Source organism: Typopeltis vanoorti, chromosome 22 (assembly GCF_054136105.1).
Source record: "Typopeltis vanoorti isolate ZY-2024b chromosome 22, IOZ_Tvanoo_1.0, whole genome shotgun sequence".
In the NCBI taxonomy this organism is placed as follows: Eukaryota; Metazoa; Arthropoda; class Arachnida; order Uropygi; family Thelyphonidae; genus Typopeltis; species Typopeltis vanoorti.
Genome location: NC_143570.1, coordinates 21,401,160 through 21,427,352, shown reverse-complemented (window position 1 = coordinate 21,427,352; position 26,193 = coordinate 21,401,160). Strand labels below are relative to the sequence as shown.

Below are 26,193 nucleotides of genomic sequence, written 5' to 3'. Positions count from 1 at the left end.
AAAAGTTCGGTTTCTTTTTGGACAGAGGGTGTATGATCTGACATAGATATGTCGAAGAACACGATTGAAATGTTAATCCATTTAAACGATTCCTAGATATATGCTTCTAGCAAATTTTCCAGTATGAAGTTTTATCCGTGTTGATTTTTCCCTCTCCTTACCAATGTATAGCTTAAGGAGACAAATTTAATATTAGCCATAATTGAATAGTTTCAGTAACTGAATAATTAGTGACTGGATAACAAGAATGTTCATGCTAATAAGTTACAATGATTCACAGACAGCGTGTGGAGCTTGGAGTATTTTGCAGTAGTATCGTAACATATAGTTGTTCATCTGTAAACAGATTTGCTTTTATTGACTCAATCGATAATCTATTTATATATGAGTGGAATCCATGATCACGTATTGCAAGGCCTGTAATCGTAGTCTAACTAAACTTCTACAGTTCCTTAAGCTATGATAAGAAATTACCAGTAGCAGAGTTATGATAGTAACTTATGTTCTTATATCCTCGTATGGGGTTGCTTTAATATCATTTTTGCTCCAGGTGTTTATCAGAACTTCCTAGACCCTGCCTCGTATAGGCTTGATTCTACTTGCGTCTAGATTAATTAGATCCTTCTCAGAACATCATCAACTCATATAATATGAGTATATATTCGAATAAAATTGTTAGCGATATTGTATTTATTTTTATTATGGAAGTATGTAGAAGAGTATTTTGCGATAGACGATTCTAGAACTAAACAAGTAAAAACAAAATAAATACTGAGAGGATAGATATAAGGGGGAGAGGACCATCTATTGGACGTGTAAGTCTGAATAAAGTTTTCCGTTGTGAGTTCATTTTCTTTATTTTGTATATTTACGTTTCTCTTTTGTATTACTTCATCAATGCTTTGCGTAACTAGCCTAGATACATTTTGTTATATCTGTGGAAGTTTCGTAATGAAAAAGAAAAATTAGGTAGCATAAGGTCATCGAAGATTCGATTTAGTTCTATCTATTACTACACAGCCTTGCCATAAACACTGTTACAACTTCCGCACACCACCGCGCTGTCCACAGAATAGTGCGAGCCCGGTTCCGTTAGTGGCACCCATGCGCAGCCAATATTCGCCTGCAAACATTCCTACTGATCCTAAGTGTTTTCAGGCTGAAAACACTTGGGATCAGTAGGATGTTTGTGTATCGGGCTATTAACCGTTATAAACGATACACAAGACATATCTCACCACCAAAGAACAGGCGACCAGGCTGAGTTAGGACGCAGCAACTTGTGTGGGCTGTGAACACACGCCTCCTGCGTAAGCTTGTGAGAACGCCAAAAGTGATGTCGCGAGAGATTAACGTTTCGCAGAAAACGATGTCACATGTACTAACTGATTGACCTACGGGTGAGACCCTATCATCGTTCTACTGGATGCTTCCTAACACCCTAACTTATCCGGCAGAGGGCGATAAAATCAAAGGCACCTCTCCGACGTTAGACGAGAAAATTTTCAACATCGAAGAGTTGTTTAACGTCCAAACGATCGGGTGTATAATCCGGATGGTCGCAAAGCACCCAGAGAGGACATCACCTCGCATCAGTGATGGTTTGGTGTGTGTGTGTGGGGGGGGTCCGTACCAGGGGTATCCAAGTTGCATTTCTGCTAGAAAGGGGTCAAAACCTTTGCCAAAGCGTAACAAGACACCGTTCCGGAACTTCTGGTACGGCTCCTGAACAACACCTTGTTTCACAGTAGGCAGTAGACCTTCCAAACAGGACTCAGCCCCTGTACAAGAGACCAGGACTCCACATCAATGGTTAGAGGCGAATGTTTCCGCCCATATGTTGCCATCTACCATCTGATTGGCCGTCTAGCAGTGTGTGTATATATATATACAATGTATGCATTCCTTGGTGATAAGAGCCATAATAACTTAAGGTATTTGTCAAAAAAAATAAAAAAAACTTGCCTCGCAGATAAAACAGCATTTAGGTGGTTTAAATAAAATCAAAATGTTATGATAAGCTAGACAGGAAGGATAACGTTTGGTTACCAAGTCTTATTTTGATATAGAATTATCCCAAAATTACCACCCGAAACGCTAATAAATGTACTAAACGTTAGAGTGGATTCGAACCCAGGAATACCGACCTAGTTGAAAATCAGATCAAAAGAAAAAACATCCTACGAAAAGTGTTTAAAACTAAAAATGTAATGGATGAAGGTATTTTTCACTTACATTTTTAAAAAATGTAAGTGATAAACATAAAATCAATTATTATAAAGGACTTAATATTAAGGAATTATTATTCTAGAAATAATTAATAGAAAGGGAAGTATTCTTATTCTTTGGAAGATTATGGGGAAGGAATAAAGAATTGATTCCAAACAAAGGCTTGAATTTCCTTTAGAAAACGGTTTGATCCGTCGCCACCATTCCGATCTTCGCGAGCGGTTTGACACGCTCGCTGACATCACATGGCTTAATATGCAAGTTTAAGAAGAATGCGTTCTTTCTCGAGTATATAGTGTTAGTGGTCGGAGTGAACTGGAAGGAATGAATGAAGTAAAAACCCAAATAACAAATAAACCATATGAAATCAGAACTGTGGCAAGCAAGACGGTCTCAATCATTACAGTTCTACTTCATTGGCTGTCTCAGCCGAAATAACTGCGTTTGGAATGCAATCGCTCAGCCGTCGACCGAAGTTAGCAGCAGCGTCAACCTGACTGCGGTTAAAAGCATCCAATTGGACGCCATCTGTCGAGCAAGCTCCAAAACACCGGGCACCATTACGTGGTGACGAAGTGGCTCAATATCCCCATTGATTCGTGCGTGTTATTTACAGTCCGCTCACTCTCCCGTGTTCGAAGCGTTGTGTGAATTCGCCGTAACAACCCGACGACGCAATGTTGCCTTCGTTACTTGAAAAGCAGCCAAGAATTGCTCGGTCTTCGTTCACCCTAATTCTCCTCCAGCGTTAGGGGTTTCCGAGCCACGAGCGAGACGTTAGCTTTAACGCTAATTAAGTGCAGATTTTTATCTCTTCTGTCGGGAAATTTGAACACGAAAAGGGGGCTACAGGAATTTTTAGCGGCGTCCTGTGAGAGGGTGTGGCTAGGAGCCACTGTGTACCTTAATATTACCCCGGTCGTCTCGCTGTGAATATTAATGTCGGTCAGCACGAGACTGGTGTTGCCGAGAGAAGGAGACAGGGGATGGGGGAGGGACTAAAGAATTTCCCGATCGTATAACCGGGGGTTTGAGTGAAAATCTAAAAATATCGTTTCCTGTTTTGTAATCGCAGGCGGAGGGGCGTGGAGAAAAGAAAGAAAGAAAAAAAAAAAAAAACGTCACGTGGGATAATTAGGTTTCGTTTGACCTGAAGACGGAAAGCACGATTAATCCTTGGGGTCACGTAATGCCAAAAAGCCGTGTTAACGCATCCTTGCGGTCGTCTGGTAAACATTTTTATTTCCAACAAGGAACGACTTCATTAAAACGGCAGCCAGCCAACTTCCATTCTGGTTGAATGCTGCACACAATTCGAATCGAAATTTACTTCAAAAGGCTTTTGGAACAGTTCCCCCCCCCCCCAAAAAAAAAAACCCTGTCCAAAACTAAATCTTGTGTGCAAATAAGCTGTCTAGAAAAAACCTGCCCTGAACAATTAATTAATGATTTGTCTTACAAAGATAAGACGTAAAGTAGATTAGAGTAGTAGAAGGACACAGAAAATTGTTTTCAAATGAATAAAAGCAATCTCTCCCAATGGTACTTTGCATATCATTGATATAAAAAGATAACTGACTGCTCGCTCCATCTTCAGGGGAGTAATTGGAAACGTATTTCACAGATAATCAAATCCAAGCCATCCATGCGAATGTACTCTTACCCTATGATTCCATCTCTTTCAGTGTATTTGCTGTATTGTCAGTGCATAAATGCTGTTTCATTTAGATTGCTTCTATACCTAGCCTTTCCATCTGTGTAAAATGATGGTCCATGTAGTTTTCCATTGCTCAAGCAGTCGAGTCACGTGACTGTTTGAGCTACCCTGTTGAATAACGCCATTATAAACCATCACTACAATGAAAAGTGGTTGGAAATTTTTCATGATTAGAAACATAGTACACCGCTCAAAACAATTAGGGGATATTTTGGTTTTCTTGTAAATTATAAAGTTATAAAAATAATTTACAAAAATGTAACATTTGTAAATTATTTTTATTTAAATATTTATTTTTAAATATTCTTAATAGACAACAGTGTAGAACACGCAACTATGAGTGTACTTTAATATTGTAGGTGGAGAAAAATTATATAAACTAGAATTTTTTTTTTTCCCCTAGAATTAATGATATTTTTCATGCCACTTCAGACCACCAGAAAATAAGGTGCTAGTGTTGACGTTATCACTCCGAAAGATAAAAATCATCTAACGTCTAAATACTTTCGTAACCATTCCCGCCACACTGAGATCTAACGTTTGGGTCCGTAAACCGAGTTTCCTTTTTTATTCTCATGCTTTGTGTGGTCAAAGAAAGAAGCGATTTCATGCTGCGTCTTTACTCTATTGAAAGAATCCTGGAGTAAGGTAACTACCTCGTGTGTGAGCCTTCACGAATTTGATTACGTTTAAGTGAATTCATATTTTATCAGCGATCTGACCCACCATGCGGTAAGCTCCCTTTTATTCCCAGTTGCCTAATCGTAATCCAAAACCAGATTGGAATAAACTTAAGCGCAGAATTCACTTAGCCCCAACAAGTATTTGGCGCTAGGACTCGATGCGCTGGAACCTGATCATTATTAATAGTCGTGGGCTATTGTCATGGTAACGAGCTTCGATGCTTCCTTGAGATTTCATTCGACGCCCCCCCCCCCCCTGCTCTCTTCCTACCTGCGTCTGGAAACGCTACTAAAAGTCTTTTTCGCATTATGAAGACTCGGCCGAGATACTCCTACCTGGATCATAAAACTCTTCCTTTTCTGCCCGTTAAAAAATCTGCTTTAAGATATGCATGACGCCTTTATGACGGCGTGTGTGCCTCGTGCTTATCGACAGTCCCATTTATCATACGCGAAAAGATTTTTTTTTTTTTTTTTTTTTTTTTTGTTCCTGCTTAAAACTAAACATTTCATACAGCATTCTTTTTTTTTTTTTTTTTGAAGTTCCCGTCCATTAAGAATGCTCAGAGAAAAAGAATGTCGGAAACTCTGAGATTACAAGCACTGTTCATATTTGTTGATGCATTTTCCTCGCTATTGTCTGTTACTTGAGATAAATAAGTTTTTGTGTACTTCGTATGATATTGGGATTTTTAACCTGTTCTGCCATCTAGCGTTAAATGAAAGAACTATTTAGTTATCTACTGGCCAAACGTTATTCATCAGTGCGATTTTATTTTGGTCTCGTCGGCAAATTTATTCAAATTTGAATGTATTTAAGAGCATTTTAATTGTATCAGCATTTGAAAATAATATAATGCTTGTAACATTATTTTTTTTTAGGAACGATTGACTTCTGTGTGGGTTTATAGGTCAGATTTATTTCAAACTAAGTTATGCCAACTAGTTTCGCCAACTATAGCTGTTGACTTCGTCAGGGTAAAAGATATAAGATTAAAAGATAAAAGAAGTAAGACCACTTAAACCCTAAAACTGTAAATGAACCGAATACGATTGCAATTTTTCAAAAAAAAAAAAAAGAAGAACGCGTACATCACACGCATAGATCGTGTATGATCTCACTTGTTGTTATGTAGGAACGGTCTATAATTTGTAGCAAAATTTAATTCTGGCAAGTTTAAAGATTGGAATACGAGTGGCTTTTAAACCTTCAAAGACCATCCGCCAATTCTAAGATCTCCAAAAGACGGTCATCCTTTTTATAAATATGCCGGAGTCTACAACATCCCCTGCTCGTTCGGCTTGAACTATATTGGCCAGACTTCTGGAAGTTTTGAAATCAGGAAAAAGGAACAACACATAGGAGACGTAAACAATAACAGAGAAGATAAATCGAGGTTAGCCTTTCATTTCTCTAGGACAAACCATACCATAGAATGGAACAAAAGCTTCATGCCCTACTTAGAGGAGGATTTCCGCTCCCGAATGATAAAAGAAGCCACAACAGTTATTCGTTCAAAACAAAACCTAAATAGAAACCAAGGATTAATTCTGCCTGAGATCTGTGAAGACCCTCATTAGATTTTTCAACTTGCCAGAATTTAATTTTGCTTCAAATTATAGAACGTCCCTACATAACAAGTGAGATCATACACGATCTATGCGTGTGATGTACGCGTTCTTTTTTTTTTTTTTTGTAAAAATGCAATTATATTCGGTTCATTTACAGTTTTAGCGTCTCTTACATCTATATATCTTTTACCCTGACGAAGCCAACAGCTATAGTTGGCGAAACTAGTTAGTATAACTTAGTTTGAAATAACTGTGACCTATAAACCCAAATAGAAGTCAATCTTTCCTATAGTTCTTGTGGGTCAAAAATAACCGTTTCATCATTATGAACATTATTTTTTATTCATTTATTTTTCGCATTTCGGCATCTTCGGAGCTGTCGGTTCTTTGCTCATGTCCTAGATTTTCGAAAACAAAGGTATATGTAAAAAATAATAATAAAATAAAATAAATTAGGCAATGATACTTTATTGAAAAGGAGCCTATGTAGCTCAGCGGATGTGGCGTTTGCACACCACAGCGCTTGATTGCACGAAGGAAGACTTGCTTTCGAGTTTAATCGGCGATTAGAGGAAATTTTTCCAAGCCTTTTATTTGACCGGTTCCCGAGTTAGTCGAACTCTGGCACGGGCAATCGGGTTTTTTCTCCCAGAAACTTAAGAAAATCGACCATAGAACCCACATTATTTCAGACATTAAAAATATATTGTGTTAGGGTTAGAGACCACGAGATGGCGGCACTTGTTGAGCCGTCTTTCTTCACTGCCTGCCGCTTAATTAGTGATAGCCTTGGGCAAGCTATCTCTGATTGGGTACCAGCGGAGATTGAACTGCCCCACTCAGTCTCCAAAAGTTAGATAGGGCTAAAACGGCCTCGCCTGCTCCCTATATGCGGGAATAAAAAGGCGTTAGCTGATTTTTTTTATTACTTTATTGAAGAAAGGAAATAACTCGACTGTAGCCACCAAAGTATTCAAATGCTTATGACTCGGAAGCGCTAATTGCGATGAACAGCATTCCCTCCCTTTGGGAATGGAAGGTCATTTGTGATGATTGCAGCTTAGTCGATAAAACGCTTTGTTCCGACTGTTTCGGGTCTGTTCGGTGATAACCTGAGCCACACTTGAAGTGAGTTGCTGTGATATTCAGACGTTGTTTACAAGGAATTTGAGACACATTCCACTGTTCTTCGCTTACAATGTCTGGGTCAAAACTCAGTGGGTGATTCTCATTTGCTGTCACCAGAAGACCATTCGAGAGATCGTCTAAATCTGCTCATTGCATTCTTTTTTGTGAAGTTCTGGAGTCATTTTTGAATCGACCTCTTCTGGAGTTGAAAAGTAATGTCAATAATAGATCAAATGCTAGAAAAATAACTCCATGGTCATGTTATTCGCCAGATCTGGCTTCTTTACATCATTATCTATTCCAGAATCATCATCACCTCTTGAAAGTTTTGAATAGGCGAAAGGAGTTTGTTTGCAAAGCCGAAGAAATTTTTAAGCATGGAATTACAATCCTGTTAGCAAGACGACCAAATAAAAGGAAGAGGAAAATGATGTATACTTGATTGGTTGGTTGAATTTGTATTTACCCTTTAAAATGAGGATAAAAACAAAGCTCCTCCGTAGCGAACAGTGTGTGTTAGACGATTCAAATACCACCCAGGATGTGAAGAATATTTCTAAAAACATTTCCTCTGCAAGCTTTTGCTGAAGTAAAAACCGAATTTTAAGTCCCTTAAAAGGGACGAAAACCACTTTAAGCATTCCATGAAGTGAAAGAGGGGAAGGCTCTCTGCTTTCTTTTCCTAGCCTACAGGAGAGCAAGAATAGGAAAGACACAGAAGAGAAGAAATTGTAAATACAGAGAGAGAGAGAGAGAGGGAGGCGAGAATGGGTTTTATTTACCCTTTAGTACGTAGAAGGCGCTAAATATTTTGTTCTAGTGATGAAAACGACCAAACACATCGCAGCGAGGTCACGTTCAGGGATCCCGAAATAACACAGCTGTCAGTGTGCACCATCTGTTTCCTCGCGAGACACGTGTTGGGACCTATCAGGTAGGCAGGCTGCTGCATAACAAAGTGGCATCGATTGTTACCAAAACGTCTTTCTGAAGCAGTGGCACAGACTCGGATACAACGGGAATAACAATTAGATGGAACTGTCACGTATGTCATTAGTTAATTCATATCTCGTGCGAATATCGAATCCGGTTCATTTGGGAGAGGCGGTAGAGAGAAGTTCGTTTGTGGGTCTTGAATTCGAGTACGCGATGAAGCCTGAACACGTATTTGCGCACAGAGAAGGCCTTGGAACGATTGTTTAAAGCGTTAGAATTCTGTTCAGTGGTTAGCTAACATCTATATATATCGAGGGGAACAATATTAATAAGAGAAATGACACATTGTTAATAAGAGATCATAAATCGGAAATTGCTTCGGTGTAAGGAAGCGTTTTCTAAACTGTTTTAATGGGGAGTGGATCTTCTAACCCAGTGCTTCCCAAACTTCTGGATGTCAGGGCCCCCTTTGCAAAAATTAAAATATTTCACGGCCCCCCCCTCGAAAAAAAATCGTAATAGAGAGATATATTATTATAATATTTATTGTATTTTTATTCAATACAAAACATACACAGCGAATATTGCAAAAATCAAATACAAATGTTACATTTTTTGCCTCTTACCGTTTGGTTCTAAAGACGATGCGGGCTGTTCTGGTAAAATATGAAATACTGTCCTTTTTTTTGAGTCTGTTTCTGCTTCTTCTGATTGTTCGAGGGATTTTTTTTTATTTTTTATCAGCCACTTATTCATCTCAGGGTTAAATTTTTTAACGTAGAATAGATCAAATAATATCACCACTTACCGATACTGCACACCACACACTGATAACATGAAATTAGTGAATATTACCTGAATAAGGGAATCCCCGGACCAGGAACATTTTTCTCTTTTGTGACTTTTCTCCCTTTACGGTAATTAAGCCTAACGCGAAACAGGCAGCAAAGGCAGGTTATTAAATTAAAACGTGCATATGATTGGTGCGGTATTAACAAAACATCGCGCAACCGAAGGATAAAAGCACAGCTGACAATTGAGTTGAAATGCTAACTCTCTTCAACCGAATTCCATATGTGAAACTGCCATAACATTCATTATATATATATTACTTAGTTTTAACACTTTTACGAATTTTAACACGTTCGGTTGAATTTTATTGCTGCCTTGGGAAATCGAACTCACACACATCTAATTAATAACAATAGTTTTTAGTTAGATACTGTGTATGCCCATGCAACATATGGTTTTGTTTCAGTCTATACAGCATAGTTTCTGTATGAGGGGACATGTGATTCATTAATTAGTGTGTTTTTATCCCAGTTGTCTCTAATTGCACTATTTGTTGAGAAATATATTACACAGACTCCTCATACCTTATTCACTGGCATAATAAAAGTACTTGTTTTTATTGCCTCTGCAGTATAGTGGCTGTTAGGGAGGGTGTTGTTTACCACTGCAAGCGAGTTACTATCTCCCCACATGAACTTGTTTAAGCTTTTTTTCATGTGTGAAGTATATGCGAAACTTTTATTGGTAACGGAAAACTAGCTCGGATGACAGTGATAATATAAAACGAGTTTTGATATGGATATAAAGTCAATATCAACAGTCCCTGATTACGAACGCGTGATGAAAGGGACAAGAAGATTTGGAGCTTCCCTGGAGAGCATTCGAAGTAAATACAATTAACCATTGCTTTGAAATGAAACATATGAATAAGCAATATTTACTAATATTCATTAAGCGCCGAAATACGCAGGAAGCAAAGTTTGTGAACCAACACCAATGCGTGAATTTTTCCATTAAAATATAAAAAATAACAAAAAAGAAATAATAAATAATAAAAGTTAAATACGTTTCTTTTAAAATATAAAAAATCTACTTAGTCTTAAAACATTTTAAATTTGTTTTCATTATTTCACGGCTCCCTCAACAAAACCTACGGCCCTTAAGGGGCCGCGGTCACAGTTTGGGAAGCGCTGTTCTAACCGACGTCCAAATAATAATACATACCATTTGAACAGATGTTATCTGCTGTTATTTAGAATTAACGGCCGAAAAAACTTAGGCAATGAAGCCATGCGTGTGTATGTATATATATTTATTATTTTATTTATTTAAGAAAGATCTTTATATCCTGTTATTAAGAACATGATTCACGAAAGCGTTTCAAAAGTACTAAAAAACGAACAATATAAATTTGAAATGTTTGTTTATTGCAATTTCACAAAGTCCGTTTATATGAATTCGCATCAAATGTGAGTTTATATGAATTCGCATCCCAGTTGATATCGAAAATTCCCAGGTCGGCCATAGAAATCGAATGTATGGTTGGTAGTACTCATGTTTTTATAAAGTCTTATAGTCTGTATATACAGTAAAATAGTTTAGTTTGTAGCGCCTCCGTAGCGCAATTGGAAGAACGACGGTACATTGCGCCCTTCGATTGGAATAGGCCTAAGTTCGATTCTCGTCGCGACGGGAGGAATCTTTATCTGGTCGATTTCAATCGAAGGTGAGTTAGCCGATCTCATATGGAGGTAGCAGGGTTTTTTCTCCCGGAAACTCGGGTTTTTCATCCCGCATACATACAAATCGGCCCATCAGAACACACGCAATTTACAGACAAAAATTACTAGTTGTGGTGGTGTTGGAAGTGGGCGGTAGATGGCGTTGATGGAGATGATTCGTAGTAGAGGTTAGGTGTAGAGAGAATTGTAGATGTCCTCCCACGATGAGTCTTCGGACTCCTTGGAGGTATCAGGAATAATAATAATAATAATAATAATATATTGACTAAAACGATGTGACGTCATACTTCCGGTTTCCATGGCTTGCACGCACTAATGAGCACTTACATCCATATCAGTAATGTTTAAAATTATTAGCAATTAATAATTTTAAAATTGATTTTTATTGACGGTTTATTTTTAATGTTAGTAGGTATTTTTAATCTTTCTAACATAATCATACGCATTTTTTAAATATTTTTTATAAAATAATAACTTGTGGATAATGGTTTGTTTCAGTAGTATTGGGAATTTCCGTCAATTAAAAGGAAGTGGGATGAAATCAGTGCTTCCATCTGTAGGGATAAACTGCAACTACTTTACTGCTTTGTAGACTGAAATGTTATAAACATACTGCACGCTGGATATTCAAAGATATTTTATATATAAATTATTTTGAAATCAATTACGTTTAGGTGAATAAAACGCGAACAAAAAAAAAATGTACATTATCCGAAATGTACATTATACTACAAAATTCGCCGTGATATAATAATAATCTTGAATAAAATTTTAGAATAAATTGCTAGTCATAACAGAGAAAACAGTTATTTTAATTTATCTCTTCAGTAGAATGGCCCTTATCCCAACTTCTAAAATCGACTTCTAGAAATACATCTTCGGAGAAAATCTAAGTCACCAAGTACCGAACTTCAAACACTCCAGAGTTTATCTTTAATATTATAAAAGAAAATAACTCGATGAAGCGAGCGACTTTGTCGAAAATTTATCTTGCGTCAATATCGTGCTCTGTTTACAAACACACCGTGTTAGTTTAAGAAGTATGCTATAGGGGCATGTTCTCTAAAGTGCTGTGACCTAAGCATCAAAGAGGAAAAGAAAAGTACAGTACTTTTAAATTTAAAACCTTCCACTGGATCTCTTGGGTTAGATGTTGTCGCCCTCTATGCGTGATAATCGGAACTTCCTGTTCGTTGTTTTTAACTCCAAGCATTGATGTTTAGTTTTTGTACTCGTAACTGCAATATTCACTCTTAAAGCGAGCAAAATAAATTATAAAAATAAAAATTGGTAGGTTTGTGTATTTAAGAAGGGAAAGTGGAAGAAATGAAGTCACAGAAAAAAATAAAATTAAGCACGATGAAATAAATGATTAAATAATTTTATTTGCTGTTAACTGTAATAAATCATTATATTTCATGAAGAGTAGTCATATATCCACCACGGACAATTAAAATCTTAATTGATAATAGGAAATATTTGCCTGACGTCGGTAAATCATTACGTAGTACAAGCAGTGACTGCAAGAGCATGTGTATGAACTTGCTTAGAATACTGTCTGAATGGGGTGTAACACCTAACAAAAAAAGTGGGGGAGAGTGGCTGTAAGATCTTAATTGATAATAGGAAATTCCAATTTGACGAAATCTGATTTCTATTATGATAGCAGCCAATCGAAATAAATAATATGATTTTCGTACCTGGTTTTGCCGATAGATGGTAGCACCATCTATCGGCAAAACTATCTCAAGAGAAATAGCAGATCAGATAGGTGTAGACGAAGTCAAATCCAAAATATTTGCCTGACGTCGGTAAATCATTACGTAGTACAAGCAGTGACTGCAAGAGCATGTGTATGAACTTGCTTAGAATACTGTCTGAATGGGGTGTAACACCTAACAAAAAAAGTGGGGGAGAGTGGCTGTAAGTATTGTGATTAAAGTACGAGTAACACTAAAAGACAAAGATCATGGAGTGATATTCTTTTAACTTTCTGTTATTTTATATAGACGGATGGACAAGGTCGGGACTAAGGCAGTCTTATATTGTCACAAAATTTTTGTGATGGCAGTGGAGTGATGAGAATGGTCATGGATATGTTTTCCTGGTACGTTTTAAGCCCTTTGATGCCAATAGAACAAGTACTAGATAGCGTTGCTTTCCTGAACATAATTGTCAACACTTCTAACATGAGCAGCATGCCATAGAGCGCACGTACTTTCAAGGAATACTTACAAGAACACGAAATTGGCCCCTTCAGTCAGTGGGTTTCAGTCCCAGTGAACTTGGTATTGTGGAACGAAAGTTCTTGGCAGGGACATCGCCTTCAGCAAATCATTGAGCCAAAGTAATTCATCCCATCCACCTTGGGTAGGATACTAGTGGAATGTTTCAAGAATATGGTGTATTTCATATCCCATTGCATCGAATGATTTCTATCCGGTTACGAGATTATTTGTCATCCTCAGTGAAGTCCAAATAACAGGGGCGAATTCTCCGTGCTTGCTGCGCAAGCTCCTTAATGGAGAAAGAAGTAATATTTATTTGTTAATAAATGCATGCATTTGTAAGCATTCCATTTAGGCTTTTATTTTTGTAGACAGAAGACGTCTTAAGCTTGCGCGGCAATAATTGAGCTTTGCGTTGTGTGTCGAAGGCAGATGCTTGCTCGTCTAGTCAAAGCTATCTTGGCTTGCTCGGTTGTAGGAGTTTACGGGTCCTCGCAACAGCACTGTGATTTCATGCGCGCGCATAGCCATTTCAAGTCGTCTCAGTCTGTTGCTTAAACACAGGTCATACGCAGTCGACGTAGCTCTAGCCAGTGAGCTTCAGTCAGCCTTTACAAGTGTGCGTGTTGCTTGGGAAAATTAAGATACAACCGACTTTTTATGACGATGTTATTGACCAGTTCATAAAGAAGAACCGTAGGGTAGAATTTGTATTCAAGTAGCTAAATTGAAAAAGATAGAATATCATTTGTAAAATAAATGTTGTATTTGTATGATTAAATGTACATAAATTTCTAAATACTGTACATAGTTTTAAATGGTCAATAATTCATTATTCCGCTAATAATCAGACTTCAATCACACCTCTCACTCCCTGAATGATAACAAGAGCAAGCGTGAATTTCAAGACCAGCATCCCCCCCCCCAAAAAAAATAATAAAATTAGTCCAGTATTCCAGAAGATTAAATGTTGTAGCCACTTCTGTTGTCTCGATTCCGACTTTATTTTCAGTAATCCTCTCTGATCCTTCCATATTTGGTGTTAAAATATTTGAGCGATTCAAAAGTATTGGCTTCCTGATTGTCACTTGTGGATGACCTGATACACGAGAATAACCCTTTATTGCAATCGTTTTGTTTAAAACATAATAATCCTCCGACTTGCTAGACTTACAGCTGATACGACTTTTATTACATTACAGTTGGAGGAATGCCTGGTTTGCAACACCACATGTCTTTGTTGGCGATTCGTCAAGTATAAGATGCCACGAAAAGAAGCATGACACTTTGATCCTCCGCGATTTTATAATATATGATGGCGAAATCAGAATGAATTTTTCATGAAAATAAAGGTCATCTGCAGAATAGTAATTATTGGAGATTACGGCTAACTAGTTGATCGTGTTTCGGATATGTTTTATTTTTTATTCAGCTGGATACAATTTGTTTTCGTAATACACAAATGTTTGTCATCCCAATAGTAACATTGATTTCTAAGAAAAAGTAAATAGATCTTTAAAAGTATGTTTTTTTTTTTTTAACAGTAATAAAGAAATGAGATTTCATTGCGAGCCCCCGTAATTGAGTTTTTATGAATTATTTGAGTGGAAAAGTCTGAGTTCAAATCCCGTGTAGAATGCAACTGAAGATGAGTTAGCTCATCTCCTATGGAAGGTAAAGTTGAAGCTTTCGTTGCTTCAAACGGTAATTCTAGACAACCAACGACCTTTTCATTCCCCGAAGAGAGTTAGATGATACTCTTTTATCCCTACTTTTTTTAAATCGGTAGGCAGCCGAGCTCAACCTCTCACCATCGCCGCGATTCACAGCGTTCTGAATAAGAAACGATGCTCCTAATCCCTAACTAGTATCGATATGCTTGTGTGTGTGCGCGCGCGCTACCTATCTATTCCCTTCTGCCATACGGCCCGGGGGGGGAAGCTATATGCTACCATACGAGGGAGATGATTATGAGCAAAGTGGTTTTCTGTTGTCCTGTTTGTCGTACTATATCCTATGACTGTAGCCTGTGTGTTCACGCGGCCGGTTTGCGGGATGAAAAACCCCAGATAAACTGGCGGAAAAAAACCCTACTGTCTACCCCAAAGACCAGCTAACTTGGTTATGGCTGAGGAAGATCCTTAAGCTCCTCACGTCATCGACGGGAATCGAACCTAGGACACTCCTTTCCTCAGGCATATGGTTGCGAAGCGCATAGCCACTAGGCTAACAGCGCGGACGTGTGTGTGTGTGTGTGTGTGTGTGTGTGTGTGTGTGTGTGTGTGTGTGTGTGTGTGTGTGTGTGTGTGTGTGTGTGTGCGCGCGCGCGCGCGCGCGCTCGCGCACGTTATAGTCGATCTTGTTGAGTTGTGAAATAATTAAAAACCGACTTTCTGAAAGCAATACTGTACTTGCCTGCGCTAAAGATTGATAGATTGATTAGTTCCGTAAATGGCTGGAAGGAAAAAAATTCTAGGAAAAAGTTGCTCCCGTCGGGGACTACTAGAATCGAATCTGTATTGATTATTTTTCTTTTTTTTTTTCCCTACAGACCTAATGCAAAAAAAAAAAAAAAAAAAACCGTTTCTAGGAAACTTCCCCGATCTACGTATGTAGGTATGAATAAATAACGTTGCATGATTAACTTTGATATAGCACTTATAATAAGGATTTTTCCAGTTTTTCTTTCACAACGATGCACGCTGTTATTTGAATGAGAGCATTTTCCGAGCGCATTTACCATTTTTTTAGGTATAATCATTTGTGATACGCACACGGTCTGTTTCATTTGATACAGTCGGTGGTGCCGTCAACAAAGCGGATGAAAAAAAGTCGTTCCATGGGAAAGGAAAGATTTTTTTTGGGGGGGGGGAGGAGAATTTTATAGAAATTTGAAATAATAATTTTTATTTCTTCTTAATTCTTAAAAACGTCAACTGACTTTTCCCTTCCATTTTGATAAGTGAGGTACTTCAAAAGTAACTTTTGAAACCAGTGACGAGCGAGCATCTTCTGAATGAAACAAATTCTTAATGAAACTGCCTTATAAGTAATTTGTGCCAGTAATAGACTCGTGAAAAAAAAAAAAAAGCTTGCAAAAAAAGTTAGTCTTTTATTTGAGTTTTAGATATGAACAAGACAAAATAACACTTCCTGGACATATTTCTTTAATTATCAAGCAACTGGACATCGGGTGTTATTTAAATATTTTATTATAGTTATTACGATTCCATTTGTTTCATAAAAGACTAAGTGGTATCTCCCCCTGCTGAGAAGATTCGGCATGCTCCGACTTATATTATTACAATAGTAGAATAAAATTGCCATGTAGTAATTCTGGCGCCATCTACTGGAGGAAATGGAAATTATACTTGTAGCGAAGTGGTCGCCGTCTCCTTGGTTGCTTTTGTCACTCGGCAGGTGGTAAAGAGAGGCGGTTCAAATTTCATCTGTGAGGAGTAAAATTTCTAAATAAAAAATAAAAATTTCTTTAAGCATAAACCAAATATTTGTGACAAAAAAAAAACCATTCTGAAATTGCTATGTTTTTAATCTGAAAACGCCCAAATGTTTGAAGAAAATGGTTTTATTATTATAGGATATGATAATCCAAAATAATACAGACATTTTAAACCTTGACCATCTTCCTTGTTTCTCTATCCCCCCCCCCCCTACAAATAAATGGGATTATTATCCAATATTCATATAAACAAATGTCAACAGGTAATAAATAGGCTTAGTGTCATCGATCTCAATTATCTTGTGGTTTCTTCATTTGATGTAGTGTTTTGCTTCGTATTTCACATTATACAATAATGATAAATAATAATCGGCAACTGAAGTGAATTCTAAGCCCAGAGCAATTATTTTCTAAAGGAATGGGGGGGGGGAGAAAGAAAGAGAATTTATCGGAATTATCATTTACCGTCAGTGGTTTGCTTCCCAAGCGGGACTCTTAAAGTTTGATTAGCCTGGCCTTTCACTTCGCCTCCGACTCAACTTTCCAAAGCCTGTGTTATTAGTAGTGCGTGATGAAAGAGAAGAAAAAATCAGTATGATAAGGTAAGTGTGATTCGCTGGAAGAAGTCACAATACTTCTCATTGCAGTGCATCGTATCTATTAAAACAGCTTGCGAACAATTCCAGCCTCTACAAAGTCCCGTCCTTCCCATTTCCCTCTATAAAGGTGAGAGAAATAAAAATTCGTATTATCCGTACAGCGGAAAATCACCTGGAGAAGATAAGCTAGGTTCAGAACTATATAAATACGCAGGAACAAGATTCAAAAAAAGATTCTTACTATTTTTAAATAAAATTTACTCAACTGGTATCCCCCCCAATAGAATGGAAAAAAGCAATTGTGATTCTTTAAGAAAGGTAATAGAGATGACCCTAAAAACTATAGAGGTATCAGTATACTAAATTCCTGTTACAAATTATATAGCAGAATCTTAAATAACAAACTAATGAAATATTCCGAAAACTTTATTCTAGAGGTACAAAATGGATTTAGAAAAGGACGATCATGTATAGACCCAGCCTTCTGCCTAAAATTAATAATAGAGAAAAGGAGAGAATATAATTTGGAAACACATATTGCATTTATTGACTTTGAAAAAGCATTTGACAAAGTTAAAAGAAACATATTATTTAACACATTAAAAGAAAGACAAATACCAAATAATATCCTAAAAGCTATCACAAGTATATATGAAAATAATCAAATACAAATAAGATTAAATCACGAGCTATCATATACAAGAGAGATAAACCAAGGGGCCCGACAGGGATGTCCCCTCTCAGCAACTCTTTTTAATATCTACTTAAATGAAATAATAATAAAATGGAGTAAAAATTTACATCAAGGAATTAAACTTTCACCTGCAGTTAACTTAAACACTCTCCTCTTTGCAGACGACCAAATAATAATTACAAATTCTGAAGATAACTTACAGAATGCTATTTTAAATCTAAATCAGATATCCAAAGATTATGGTATGATAATATCAACGGAAAAATCAAAAACTATGGCCTTTAAAGGACAAGATCCAGCAAGAACTAAAATAGTCATAGATAACAAGATCTTAGAACAGGTGAATTCATTTAACTACCTTGGATGTATGATCACATATGAAAATGAAAAAGATATAAACGTAAAAATTGCAAAATATTTAAAAATAACCGGTGTAATTAACTCTATATTTAAACCAAACCTAGTTCAAAAACAAACCAGGCTAAAAGTATACAATACATTAGCCTTACCGGTCTTAATGTATGGAAGCGAAATCTGGACAATAAAACAAAAAGACAAACAAGGATTAATAACAGCAGAAATGAAGTTTATGAGAAAAACTGCAAAGTATACTCTATTTGATCACAAAAGAAACGAGGATATTATGAAAGAATTAAACCAAGAACCAGTAATAGAAAAAATTAAAAAATATAAACATAAATGGATGGAACACGTTCAAAGAATGAAAACAGAAAGATTACCAAAACTAGCCTTAAAGCACAAGCCATTAGGAAAAAGAAAACCAGGACGTCCTCTTAAACGATTCAACGATGACTTCTAAGGCCCGAACAGGCCATGCTAGGCCTAAATCCTTGATACGTATGATGATGATTATCCGTACAGAAGTGTCGGTCGCACATCAGGGAAAACATCAACATTGCTTTGGTTGAAAAATTCAGTTTACTCGTGTATTAATTGCATAAGCGAAAGGAAGTTAGTGCTTGTCTCAGTCAGAACCTGTTTCACTGAAAGTTGTTTTAGTTGTTGTTAATTTGGTTTCCTAACTATAGAGCTTAGCTCGTAAATTATTCATACCATCTGTTTATTTTAAAAATGTAGATATTCAAATAAATGTGTGTGATGTGTCTTCTAGGTGCCTTAGTCCGAGGTCCAGGTATTTCTACGAACCTTGTCCTTTTCCTTCTGGAGGTACGTAAGTATTTAGTCTGCTTGTTTCTTCTAATATTCATCCAGTAATACGTTATAAATGTGTAAGAGTCCTCTAATCGAGTCCATAGCACTGAACAATATCGCAATATACCAAGAATCGCGTGCAATGTGAACAATTATATTTTTTGAACTTTTACTGGGTTGTATTCAAATTTTACGTGTCTAGTGGACAGAGCTCATTGCTGGGTGATAATTGATTGAATTTTCAGTGGATTTATTCTAGCTTCATCTCACTGGACATTTTAGAAGAGATCATAAGTGGGCTGCTTTGCGCCAGCATAAAGAACCGTGAGAATGTCTTGCTCCAGATCGCTCTGACGAAGGTGTTGCTCACCTGAGTAGTATACCTAACCTGTTACACATTTCATAAACCCACTTTTTCTCCGTGCACGGGAGTGTGTGTGTGTGTGTGTGTGTGGTTGGGAGGAAGAGGAAGGGGGGAATAGAACTTTGTTGAAAATCCCTGACCCAAATGTCAGACGTCAATGCTACAGCTTGCATTGATAACGAAGTCGCCCATTACATGCATACAAGCGAATTAATCTTTCTTGTAACCTTTTCTTTCACGATATCAAATTCTTAAAAGACATAAAAACAAACGAGACACTTTGAGTGGCTTGATTTAATTAGCAGTTGATTAGATGATGGTGTCAGTAACTGCACTGCATTGTTTAGTCACTGTTTGGACAAATTTCTTCCATTCCAGTGACATTTCTTGTGGGTCCATGTAAAAAACTAATTTTCCTTCGTGGGACATATTGGGAAAAATAAGTAATTTTCACATTCAACGCGTGAATTTTCTTGTTTTTAATGACGTTTTTAAACAGCCACTAGGAGATAATGGCTCTGAGGTACTTTATATATGTATCCCAGCCCTGCACTTACAAACACGCAAGACCTTACACGCTACCAAGATTTTTCTGTCAAGTTTGTTTCCGAAGCTGTCAGATAACTTCTATTTCTATGAAGTGGACATAAGCCATAGGAAAGTTCGCTGCCTAGTCTAATTTAGCGGTTGCTATGGGTACGGACTGCGTAGGAATTGAATTCCATGATAAACAGTCATCTTTGGGGAAAAACAACAAATCACGAGAATTTCTAAGGAAAAATTAGGTTACCAGAGCCGAAGGGAAAATCCAAAGTCACAACTCCGAGAAATTTAACTCTTTTTCTTTCTTTTTTTTTTTTTTCCTTCTCTCCTTAGACTTCCTTCGAAGTGGGCGTTTCGTTATGTGAGATTGGCGGCCAAGATACTTGTTCCCATAAACGATCCAAATGACTACGACCTCGCCAACGTATCCCAAAGGGTTACATGGAAATGTGTCGCGAGTTGATCATCAATCATTAGCAGGACAGAGTGGAGCATTAAATATTGATGTGACGACATTGACCACGTTTGGGGATGCGCTCATTTCCCGCTAGAGAAATGGTAGGCGCCAAGGAGTCGAAATTAAATTTTGGTAGAAAACAACGCATCAAGTTAAGTCATATCTCAAAAATTCATCACAAAAACTATAAAATCAAATTTTCAATGTTTAAAGAATTTAAAACTTTAAAGAAAGAAAATCAACGTATTGAAGCATACAAATGTAAACATAATTCGAGAAATTTAAACCGAATCAAACATGCAAGTCATTGGACGTTAGGATCGATTAAAATAAAACTCAAAGACATTCGAGATAAATTCTCGAAAGAAAATTTCTGTGTTTCTCTAAGCGGTATTCACTTAAAAAAAGACAATTCAAATAAGAACGAACTGCCACAGCTCCAGAAATGCTGCCGACAGAAGCCACAAAAGCGATAAACCAAGGTGAAAGAAAATACGCTGCCTCTGGAGATCCATCCCAATGAAGTACCAATTGAACCCTGGAAATACTCGATGGAGCGAAGAGTCGTTTACTTATGCAAATTATTTAACATTAAGTAAAGATAACATCCCAGATGCCTTTAAAATTGGAATAATCGTTCAAATCGTGTTTTAAAGGAGAGGATAGATAGATGGATATGTTCAGAATATTGAATTAACGATTAATCATAAAGAGCTGGCGGAATTTGAGAGCTGGTGGCAATTTTATCCAGTCGGTAATTTATCACAGAAATTATCTCATTTAGAGCAGACTTTAACGACCCTAAAGTTGAGGAAAATTTTAGAAAATGTGGAAGAAACAGTCCGTTAATTAATCAACAAAAGTTTCATTTTTAAGTCCTCATTTGCCTACTTCGTGTTTTTTTTTTCTTTTTTTTTTTAAATATTGAACAGTTAACACTTTTGAGTTGAAATGGAACTAGATTGGCATGTATCAAAAAAGGCAAACATAAAATCAAGAATGTATGAGTTCCTACTCTATTATGAGCACACTAAACTATGCTTAATGGAGAATATCCACAGAAAGACGATAACAGGAGTATTATTAAGGAATATTAAAATAAGTGACAGTATTAGGAACCTCTTTTTTTTAGAACTTGTCATCTACTTTATCAAATGTACACGATTATATCAGCTTGAACTTCTATACGCCTTCGGTATACAGAAGTCGCCCGTGGGGACTTGAATAATGTCCAGAATGTTTTCTACTCCTCTGTGTCATCTTCGATGACAACTAAAATCCTAAAAGAGAAATCTGTATTTTTAGAAAACAGTTCTATTTATGGAGAAACAACCCTCTTCCCCCCCCCTATAGAATCCCTTTTGATTTAATGAAACCAGGCAAATCCTTTTCGCTCTACTCCTTTTACTTGTCTATATTTTTGCCTATTTCTCTTTTATTTTGTTTTATCCATCTATTCTTCTCTAAGTTCCACGCTCCCCCATCACCGCATGAGTTTTCACTTCCTGGGGGAGGAAGACTAGTGTTGATGTCAAATAGTTTGGTCGTCCTTCCGTAAACCCACACGCTCGCCGGTCCCATTATTCCTTTGACAAGAGAAACTCGATAAACGGGAAAAAATCGATTTTTACATAACAAAATCCCCGCGTTCAGCTCACGGCAGGAGGGTGGGCGGAGGAAATATGCAACTCTTGTATTTCCAGGAGAGAGAGAAGAAAAAAAAATATATATATATAATGACTACCAAGCATAATACTGTCTTTTATGCGGTGCGAGAGCCCTGGGATCGAGGCTATCAATCATGGCGGACGCATCTCGTGATGAGACGATGTGAGGGAGGAGAGTCTATTGAAGGTCCTCCAAGCTCTGCCTTCCTGAATTATAGATGGCCCAAGTAATACCCTAGGGGCTCGCGCCTTTGTCGAAGCACCGCACAATGTAGTCGATCATGCCAACAAATTGGGTCCACACCCATCGTAGCGGCCAGAATCACGTGACATGCGATCAACTTGTCATTGGTGGTTGCCTCAAGGAGACCTTTCGGGTATCTCCTTTTCACAATAGTGTCGGCGTGCGAACGTGCTCTCGTAACGTTAAGGTCATCCGAAATAGTGTGGCCCCCGAATTAAAAAAAAAAAAAAAAAAAATAGGAAGAGATGCATCAGCTATGTTTCAGTGGGACAACTGGCAAGAGGAAGAAGAAAAGAAGTGGATATTCGTCTCCTTATCGAAAGGAGTGTCCCCTCAGTGATAGACCTCGATGTCTGGAATACGAGCGGGTCTCAGGTAACATTCTCTTTATTTCATCAATGAGGAACATTAACTGTTTCATGGGCGAATTCATTATTGTTGTTGTTTGTTTAATTCCGACAGTTGGTCGGTCGTGTTCAGAGTTTTCGCTAATTCTGATTGTACCATGAAGATGTTCATCTGAGAAACAAAGAGATCAGTTGAATTAGATTACGTCTAAGGAAGAGGGTGGGGATCAACGGTCTTATGATCAGAAAATATCTCCAAATATCTTTTCGTCCATTGTCCAATCCAGCGTCTTCAAATTATTCTTTTTGAACTTGCTTAGGAATTATTCACCGAGATCACCACCGAAGTTAAGAGCTATTATCAGGGTCATATCGTGGTTGATTTTGCCACTCAGGTGCAAGGTTTACATAAAATAGATTTGCTGTTCTTCATCAATATGTATGATAGCATTAAATTAATATTTTTCTTGGGGATATTGAATCCGTGATTAGTTCACGGCGTTACGCTTTGTAGCTAAAACAAAATGTAATTGGACGCCTTTTTTTTTTTTTAAAGCAATTTTTGTGAATCAGTGCCTTTCTAAAAATTATATCCTTTTAATTTGATTCAAACATCCATTTCTAGCGTCGGTCTCTTGCCATTAGTTGAGAATCGGGTGATTGTCCTGTAGCAAGTTTCCCGGCTGTCTACGGTCACCATGGAAACGGCATCTGTATAAACAAGGGTTATGACATACTGCAACTCGGAAAGAAAATATGATAGTACAAATGTGTTGATCTCGATAGATGAAAAGGCTCTTGGCTAAACAATAATTTACACTAGCCTGTGAATTGGATTCAAATTTATTTGCTTCGTCCATGACGGTGTATAGTCCAAGTTGTTTTTGACATGTAATAAACGATTTTTAGCAGCATCCTCAAGATTGTTGCCAAGTTTATAAAACGAGCATTCTCCCGAATATGGACTTTCTCCAAGTACATTGAACTGTCAAGTTTAAATCGACATCATCCATGAACAATGTTTTGTAGTTAAAAGATTTATCATGGAAAATATCTTTTGTGTATTCAGGGTAATCTTTCCCTTAATTACTTTGGAGTTTTGAGTTTAGTCTGACCTCAGGTCGAGGTATTTGTCATAAATGGCTTGGATTGGATGTTATTGTGTTTCGGGTAATTTTGAATTAATAGTTTAATGTTATTCTGCAGTTCTTCCGGTATACTTATCTGAGATAAGTTATCTCAAGGTTTGATGTAACAAAACTTCTCGTGTTAAATAAACAGTAACATACTCTGTGAGTTATTTTTTCTCTCTTTCTTTCCCTTATAGCTAATTGATAAGATTTGCTCAACTATTCTGTGTTTTTTTCCTAGAAGGACGAGAAAACGGAGAGGTACCGGAGCAAACGAAAAAGAGGACTGGCTTGGGAAAATTATTCCGAAGTTTAGGAAGCAGGAAAGGATCTCCAAGGCACGGCCAGAAGTCTAGTTCCTGGAAATTATCTTCTTATGGTTCTCAAAAGAGGCTAGCAGAAGGTAGGTATTTCAGATTAAGGTTGCAATAAGTATTTCGTAATGCTTATTGCAACCTTGTATATGTGTGTGTGTGTGTGTGTGTGCGTGTGCGTGCGTGCGTGCGTGCGCGGGAATTGATAGTCATTTAGGAACAAATACATGAAATGTTATTCATTATTTTTATGTACTTTAATTTTTCACATATTAGCGGCCCATGAACTTTTCCATAGGCAGTACCTGGAGCAGTATACATATAACTGCAGGTCAACATCAATTTTTTTTTTTTTTTTTTTTTTTTTCCCAGAAAACTCCGTTTTTTTGGGACTCTACTCTGTCCCCCATAGCTTTATCTGCTTCGGCCCGTTATTCCAAACAACGACAACAGCACCAAATAATCAAGTTAAAATAAATACACAGACGTTTACAAAATAAATAAATATAGAAGTGATGCATATAATGTAAGTGACGTAATCTGTTACGCAGACGAACATCAGGTTGCATTACTTAATGGTATGTAGCTTCATTTTTCAACGGTCTTCCTGTTAGCTTGACACGTCTGACTCAAACAACTTATATCGACTGTTGCACTGATAGAGTTAGAGCAATAGTATGCGTAACAAAGTGAATGAATGACCAGGAGCGGCTCGTGCATAGGCACTGCGGAACTGCAGCACCCCCAATTTTTCTCGATACATAAATATATGTATTAATTTATTTATATTTGCTTGTAATTAATTTTATCATCAACAATCCTATACAATTCTCTTATTTTGTATAAAAAATAATAAAAATCCATCTTGTAGCACTTAGGAGGGCGCTAGCAGCACCGTGTTTTCCACAGTGTCATATTGCTACGCGCGCAAGCATATGCACGTCATAGTGAGATGCGAGCTATTAGCGTAATGCGGCACTGTCCGTCGCGCAGTTCCACTGTTGTTTATATGCAGTTTGCGCCAGTGGTAGAGTGTCCGTAGTGCTTATCGTGTTCACTCCTTCTCTTTAAATATTTGGACATTACAATTAAAGACATAACATTTGTTATAGTAATTTTGAATTATACTGAACTATTTAATTTTATAGGTAATAAACAATATTTTTTTCATGAAACAAAACAATAATATATTTTATTTTTAAGTAATTTTGAATTATAGCAAACTGTATAATTTTATCGATAATAAACAATATTTTTTCATCTTTAATTTTTTTTTAAATTTTTACCACCACGAGCCGCCACTGTGATAACCTTGCGAATATCTTAAGGTCATTCACTTTGTTACACATACTACTGCTCTAACTCTATATAACTTAAATATTCCCCCCCCTTCTTCTAATTCTGAACTTGTAATTTAATTAATATTTCAGTGTACTGTATAGTGCAGAAATTTTGACTACGCTCATGATCCTACTAATTATTTCTACATATTTTTACGCTCCCATTGAACGTGGCTTGTACTACTCAAGTTAGCAAAGAGATGCCTTGCGTGATTATACAATAATAATACATATCATAAACTATTGACACTCCACGAGGTTTGATTAGCTTTTCAAGCTATGAGAAATAGCGTGTAGTGGTAATCAACGATGCTACTTTGTTGGATTCTGCGCGAATCAGTTCGAACATATAATAGTTCGTGTGATTCACGAGGTACCGGGTAGCGTGTGATTCACTGGCATTGTTGTATCTCTTTCTTTGTATGTGCGCGTTACATTATGTTTCCTCTTCCGTTGGAGCAATTATTGGCGTTGCTAAGCTATTTTATTCCCATATATGGTTGTTCAGGAATATTTTAAATTGCAATTCGACATCATTAGGAATGATGCAAACATTTTGCCTTGAATACCTTGCCATCAGTTTTCTAAAATAGGTTAAAAATAGGAGAAAAGTAGCGCTGTCAGTTCTCTTGTCTTTTTTATCTCTCCCTTAAAAAAACTAAATAATAATTGTTATATTTTCCGCTGTGGAATATCGCTTGTCATTTGATCTTTGACTGCAAATGGCATTTAATACTATTAGCGTGTGAATTTGCTGCCGTTAATAACAAGGGAAAATCCACGCCCTATTGACATTGTTAACGCAGTCTGATCTGTATCCTGAACCCTCCTAGT

General features: G+C 37.1%; 1 protein-coding gene across 2 annotated transcripts in view; it reads left to right on the top strand.

Annotated features, from left to right (window-relative positions):
• Window positions 1–26,193, top strand: part of LOC150094205 (SAM and SH3 domain-containing protein 1-like) — a 476,307-nt gene that overhangs the window by 299,301 nt on the left and 150,813 nt on the right. For both annotated transcript variants that reach the window (XM_090412130.1, XM_090412129.1), the window contains exons 5-6: window positions 18,913–18,968; window positions 23,947–24,108. In XM_090412130.1, coding sequence (XP_090268256.1) covers window positions 18,913–18,968; window positions 23,947–24,108 — 218 coding nt within the window. The remainder of the gene's footprint in view (window positions 1–18,912; window positions 18,969–23,946; window positions 24,109–26,193) is intronic.